The 7,449-nt window shown below is 37.1% G+C and overlaps 1 protein-coding gene across 1 annotated transcript in view; it reads right to left on the bottom strand.

The window, feature by feature from the left end:
• DACH2 (dachshund family transcription factor 2) overlaps positions 1 to 7,113 on the bottom strand; it is a 990,389-nt gene extending 983,276 nt beyond the window's left edge. Inside the window, exon 1 of the mRNA XM_021683434.2 lies at positions 6,605 to 7,113. Within this exon, the coding sequence (XP_021539109.2) occupies positions 6,605 to 7,113 (509 nt within the window). The remainder of the gene's footprint in view (positions 1 to 6,604) is intronic.
• Between the last annotated feature and the right edge of the window lie 336 nt (positions 7,114 to 7,449).

Here is a 7,449-nt window from a genome sequence, read left to right on the forward strand (position 1 = left end):
ATTCAATTCAAAATATTTCACAATTGACAGAATTGACAGAACTGTTCCTATCCTAAAACCAAGAAAATGAAGCCTTGGGTTAAATGATACAAAGAATGGCCACCATGATATTTAATGCAGGTAGGTAATAAATTTCACTGGAGTTATAATAAAGTTCCTTTTGGTGTGCCTATGCTTTTCTACAGTTTGAGAAATTAAATTATAAAAGTAGCATTTATTGTTACTGAATGATTTACAAATAATTACCCAGAATATAAATAACTGAAATAAACTTTTCTAAGATTTTCAGCTTTACAAATTGAGGAAATGATGAATATACATTGGACAGGCTATCTTCTTCCTACTAAAAAGAAATATTAAATCCTGAAGGAGTTCTAAATCCCTTGGTAAGAGTATATTACAGCTACATTAAGCCAACAAGAAGCTTATTAGTAAGGATTTAAAAACTAACACCCTTCTGTAATCAATTTGGATACAGCATTATTCTATTTATAGTGATATTTTCAGTGTGTCCCAATCATATATTACTTATTCTCATTTTTCCTACCACGAATAAATATTAATGTGGGGGGCACTTTTAAGTAGCTACACTGTATTTAGGTTTTAATATATTGATTTCCACCATTTTGGAATAGTTAATATAGCATGAAAATTAAGAATCTTTTTCATAAAGAAACTCATGATTGATTTGATATTTTTCTCTGATCCTTACATAAAATAAAATGAATTTAGTTGTTCTAGCAGAAAATGGAAAAAGGGATGCTGCCACTTTAAAAGCTTCGATCTCTTTGACATTGCTGGCAGTGTATGGGAACATTAATGCATCTGTCATGATAACAAGCTAAGAATAACATCTAGACATCAAACCGAGCAGAGAATCCATCTGAAGTGATTCATTCAGATCTGTCTCATTGATTTATTAAACACAGGGCAACATCTGCAGCCTCACAGAGCCGCTTGGTGAAATTAATGCAAGATCAATTCAAATGGAAAAAAGTGTAAAAGAGATAAATCAAAACACAATTTGCATGCAGTTCCACAATCAGGCTTATTGGGTGCAAATGTTCAATTTCCCTTCCAAAGCAAATGTGTTTAAACGTTGTTTTATTTTTTTAGAATTGTGTGATCTGAAGTGACAGTGAAGAGTTTTGCAGGTTGAGATGGCGAAAGGGAAGAAAAGGAGGAAAAAAAATGCTACCACAGACCTTTTGAATATGCAACAAGAATATCATTAATACCTAATTGTTTTGCTTTTAGGGAAAGGTTTGATGTCCTTTCTCCGAAAACAATATTTTCAGTTTTGGTTAATTAGGGTGGTTTTAATACATATTTGAAATGTGTAGAGTGGATAAACCTAAATCATTTGTATCTCTTAGTGCACCAGCACAACATAAAGTGACCCTGAAGATCTAGATTGCCAAATGAAACCTAATATATTGTGATTAAGGTTTCTCACAATTATATTTGCCTGCTAGAAGCACTTTTACAGCATGTAGGGATTTCATTCAGACAAAATAAGATTACTTAAGAAAGCATCAAATAATTCAGACAATATTTTCTACAGGTATTAAGGGTTTCTTAAAGAACATTAAAACATTAATGTCTGAAGACCATCACTTCCTAATTATTGGCATACTACACATTGATGGTAATATTACACATAAATATCCAAAGAAATTCTCCATCATATCATGCATCATTTCTTTAATGTAATATCCATCACCTAATAAATGAGTGTTTGGACAAATATTAAATCTAGCTCAGATATTTAGATAAATACAAAAATTGTTGGTTATGCAGAAGTGTACATTTAAAATGAATGTGCATGTGGACATTCTGTGCACTGGCACATGACTAAATCGCTTTAATTATAATCTTGACATCATTCTTCTAATAAAACAGCAATGACGACTAAGTGACTGCTTTTAATAGACAATCCAAATACCCCCTCATTATCCTATGAAATAAAATGTCTGCCTTTACTGCCCAGAATAATTTCTAAAATCTTCTTATTGTTTCTGTAAATGTTAAGTCATACAAAATATTAGCCCAGGAAAGTGATGCAAATTCTTCAAAAATTTGGTTCTGTATAACTTTCCTATGAAAAAAAAATCAATTTTCAAAGTAAATTGCTATTCTGTGTGGATTATGAACCATAAAGTCATCGAGTGTGAATACAAAGCTGAAATCATTGAGTACTTACAAAAATTGTATTTCTTGTATTTGAAAGTGGTTTTAAATTGTTTTAAAGTCATAATTCACATAAAGTTATTCTAACATGGATGCCCATTTATGTTCTGTTCACATGGTCAAAATAACAATTAACCACAATTAGATCATTTAAATTTTTAATTTAAAAAACTGAATTTTACTCATTTGAATATATGTTGAATCATGTCTCCAAATACATTTAAATGTTTTCTTAATCATACATTCTTGTTTCTCTAATCATTCATTTAACTATACATAAATGACTGAATAACACTTAATCAGTTGATCCTCAAATGAAATGCCGATCATGAAATCTAACAATGTTACTTTTATATAGTTAGGTAGATAAAAAAAAAAATAACACTAAAATGTGCTGGCTGATTTTTCACATTTACTGAATACCAATTTTTTAATTCAATATTTTACTGCTGCATTAAACTTTGAAGAATTTAGTAAGGAAAATCCATTGCATGAGAGTGAGATTTTTAGACATTTGCTTTCTGAATCTGCCTGCTCTGATGTTAAAAACTCCAAGTTTTGCTGCACAAGAAATTTAAAAAAAAAAATCACAGTGCCTTAGCTTGAGAAAAAAAATGATCTAAAACAAGATAACTTTTCCCATTTGGTTTGGGTCTTTTTATCATCATTTTCTTAATAATCCTCAGAAAAATCTCCCTACAATTAGTTTCTGAAGTAAAAAAGCATCAAGGAAAAATATTGCATAGCCCTTTGGAATTGCGGTGATGTAAAGCTTGATTTATTTAATAGAACAATGTATAGTCAAGATTTTTTTTAGTCTTACTATTCTTTAGTAGCTAAGGCAGGTATTATTTTCCAACTTCTTTTATGGGAAGACAAGTTTGAATATTTTGAAAATTAGCTAATAACAAAATAGTTAATATAAAGCACTGCTAGAGTTCTCATGACTCTCAGTACTTTCAAAGAAATAATCATGTATGTATTTTATTCATTCACCTTTCTTCAGTGCACATTAATAAAAATATGTCCTGAGCCGAATGAATCCAAACACCACTTGGTGGCAATACATTAAGGTCTTCGAAAATGACCAATTTGAAAATGGTCCATTTTGCATCTTCTGGAATAGTGTAGGAAGCATTTCAAATTAGAATACCCTAAGTCAGGACTTGTACTCTCTCTTAGTTAACTGACAGAGAGAGGAAGAAATGCTTATTATGTAGGAAAATAAAATTGCCAATGACACCATTACAAATAGGCCTTCCATTGAACAATACATTATGGAAATTTATTCATCAGGAGATGAAGATGAATCTCTTTTCTCAAATCAGAATAGCATATAAGAGTTTCCACTCACTGAACATATATATACTTTTTCCTTGCATCCCCCTTTAGCCAGAAGAGCTAAGAAATCATGAGTCCTCAGTGACAATCTTCCTTAACCAAGTCTCCATTGATTCACCTCTCATTTCTTTGAGCATCTCTCCAGGCTCTTCTGATCCACCTTTCACCTCCTTTCATAGCATCAGTTTGCTCATACCCTACATCTCTTTTCTCTTACTGGCTTCATGTCTCATCTACCTTATTTTGTCTCTCTTGAGTCTCATTCCTATTTACATCCCTCACCTTTCTTTTCACTGACTAGAAAAGTCATAGAGATAATGTTGATCTAAATAATAATTTCACAATTTTATAAAATCACTCAGATGTTGGGAATGATTTAAGGCACACGTTTCTGTAAATAATGTTACCTAAAGTCGTAAAGCCTCCATTATAAGCACTATCATATTTTGTAGGTTTTAACAACATGGTTATGAGGGCATTTTGCAGTGACAAAATTCAGTAATGTTATTTTATCATTAACAAGCTTTTCCCCAGATATTGTGGGCTGTTTGTTGTTGTTGTTGTTGTTTTTACTCTCTAGAAATTGCAATATAGGTGTGTTTCTAGTAGTTTTCCTCATCTCCATTCATGGACTGAATTCATAGAATATACTTCATAAATTTTTACAGTCATATATTGTAACACTTGTAACACACTTATAGAAAATGCATGTTAATCAATAACATACCTATCAAGAAATAAATGCAAAAGGAGGAATAGGCATCATATCTCATACATATTTCTTCTTATATTCTTAAGATTTCCCTATCATCTTTATACATGCATATACACAAAAGCAATTTAAGACCCCAAAAAAGTTAGCATTGTAAATGCTGTGATAAGGAGTAAATAAAACTTAACTGAATTAAAATAATAACCTAAAAACATATCATAAAATAGGGTCCAAAAAATAGTATAAGAACACCTGCCTCTTGATATAGAGTAATTTATCATTTTTCCCTTCGGTAAGTTGCTCTAATAAAAATTAATTAAAGAAAACTTTCTACTTAGAGGAAAGCATCAAAGTCACATTAAAATACTAATCTATTTATTTTTAAATGAAAGTCATAGATTTTGCTCAAGGATGTGTAAATTAATTATTAAGGTAGGACAAATTTCCTGTGTGTAATAATTGTTCCACTTTAATAATGGCTGTTTGTAAGAGAGAAGAGGGAAGGGAGGGAGGAGGAGAGAGAGGAGGAGGGGGAGAGAGTGAGGGGGGAAAGAAAGGTTTTCAGGTCTGCAATTGTTTAAATCTTTTTGAACTGGCAACACATGAACTAGATGGCCCTCATCTGAAGTCCCTGGTAACTTTCTGAGTTTGTGCATTAGTAAAGTGCTTTGTGGTAAAAATAAGATTTCCTTCCTACTCTTACAACTTATAATTGCTTATTTTATCAAGGGAGCAGTTATCCTTTGTGTTTTAAGACCACCTATCTACCTTAAGAATATTTGATCTAATAAACCAGGTTTGTAAGCCCCAGATATGAATCACCTAGAGGTTCTCATATAAACAGGTTTCTGTTTAATTGCTAGAACACAGGACACTGCTCAAAGTGGGGGAAGAAAGGTTCCTTTGTAAGTTCTGTAGCATTATCTTATTGTAGCAGTCAGCAACAGTTTGTCTACAAGGTGTCAGTATACTTCAACTATACATGGTAATTTGGATTTTACAAGGGATGTGGACAACCGAGTTCCTTTTAGTTGGTAAATCCAGGGTTCTTATGATTTAAAGTTGCATTGTGAGAAAGTCAACCTCTGCAGAAGTTTTCTGCAAAATGATCAACAGTAATGCTGTTTTACAACAAAACCCTTTGCTCCCTTTAACCTGATGATGATTTCTTGGTTTGTATGCCAAATGTGTACATGCCTGACAGATGTTACCTGACTGGAGATGGAATAAACACTATGGGGACTAATTAACAGGTCTTTAAAAAGTCAAATAATCTTGAATATAGTTTATTTTACTTTCTTTTTTAAACTTAGAAACATTGAATACAATTTGCTTATGGACGTACGCCAATGGACATTTATTCTACTGTCATATGAAGGAAGAACACTTACAACAACAGAAGCTGGTCATCATCATTTAAGAAGTCCCCTCTTTGGGGGAAAAGGATCCTTCCAACTGTTTGCCTGGGGAGAAGAGCTGGAAGCATCCTCTCCAACTTCTACATCAACCCTCAACCAGTTCCCAGTCCCAGCGTTTCATGCCCCGCATTGCCCTCTGCAGATGACCTAAAAGGGACGATCCCAGGAAAGTGACATCTGTCGTCGTTCTTTTTAAAAAAAAATGGGATCCATCGACTTTACTGTATTGTGAACCGGGGGAGCTTTGCATAGCAGGCATATGCACACATCCTCACAGGCTCGCTCTCCCTCACACGCGCGCTCTTGCTCTCTCTCTGTCTCTATGTCTCTGGCTCTGCTCTCTCTCTCTCTCTCTAAACACACGCACACTCATACACACACCACCACAACCACCACCGTCACACACCCCACGTACTCTAACAACAAACACACAGGATGGGGAACGAATCACCCTCTGGGATGGATTCTAAACTTCCGACCCTCTGCAACCCCCAAATGTTGTGTTGTGGATTTAGCTAGCTTAGGAGCCCAGTTTACAGCTCTGCCAGCCTTCTCCCCTACAAAGTCCCGGGTGTCTGTGTTCAGGAGAAAACCTATTCGACCCGTACGGCCACAAAAGAGGAATGAAAACCACATAGAGAAATTAACAAATAACCAGAAGCAGCCAATAAGCCATGCAATATATGGGCGAAAGGCTGTAAAGTTTCAGTAGAGGACAGCAAACTGAAGTTTGTGCGGGGCTTATCTTAGACCCAAGCCCTGCCACTGAGCAGGGACTAGAAGGGATGGGCAATTAGTCCTTCTAGTCCTCTTTCCCCACCGACTTAGAGCGTGAAGAGCAGAGGAAGCTAGTTAAGACACTCTGCAAAGTTGGATGAGAGTGATGAAACATACAGAAGAGGGCAAAGGGGGGGAAGAACAAGCTAAAAAATGAGTATCTCACCTGGCATTGGTGCAATCGGTGAACAAAGTTTCGAAGTCTTTTCTGGTGATGAGTTTGCAGCGGTTCACCCCAGGCTGGATGGCCCCCAGACCGCGGAGGATCCGGACCTGCTCCACAGTACACACCACAGGGGATATGTCCAGTCTCTTCAGCTTGGTGTACACCGTGTGCAACCCTCCCACCAGGTGCTTAAGGAAGAGATCAAAGACTTGCGGCAGGCAAATCAGTTCCTGACCGTCCATCAAGAACGAAGCCACCTTCACACCATGCATGTCGACCATCCTGCACTCGTTGGTGTTAGTGTTGCCGCTGCCTCCGCTGGCTCCACCGATCCCGCCACCCCCGGCGCTGCCGCTGTGGTTATTGGCCATGAAACTGTTGATCATATTAGGGGTGAGACGAGGAGGCTCCCCGGGAGTCGAGTACAAGCTTTCTGCCCGAAATAAGCCCCCTGGGACGCCGGCACCGCTAGAAGTTGTAGAGATCACCGGAGGTGCGGAGACAGCCATGGTCATTCAGTCTCAAACCGTAGGTTTTTGGGCCCTGTTTTCTCGCCCTGTCTCCTCTAGATCTGCTCGCACTCTCTCACACCCTCACTCTCTCGCGCTCTCTCTGGCGCGCTCTGCTCTCTCCAAACTGTTCTCAAGTCTACAGTAGCCCGGCTCACAAGCTCACGCTCACCCACCACCCAACGAACAGCTAGTAGCCCGGACGCGCGGCGGTCCAAGAACCCACCCCCAACACACCCCCTTCCGAGACTGGCAGCATACCCCAGCCAATGGACCCCACCCCCTTCGGCTCCCAAGCGCACCGAATGGCTGCTTCCCGCAAGGAGGTGGAGACTC

This window comes from Neomonachus schauinslandi, chromosome X, assembly GCF_002201575.2.
Source record: "Neomonachus schauinslandi chromosome X, ASM220157v2, whole genome shotgun sequence".
NCBI classification, from domain to species: domain Eukaryota; kingdom Metazoa; phylum Chordata; class Mammalia; order Carnivora; family Phocidae; genus Neomonachus; species Neomonachus schauinslandi.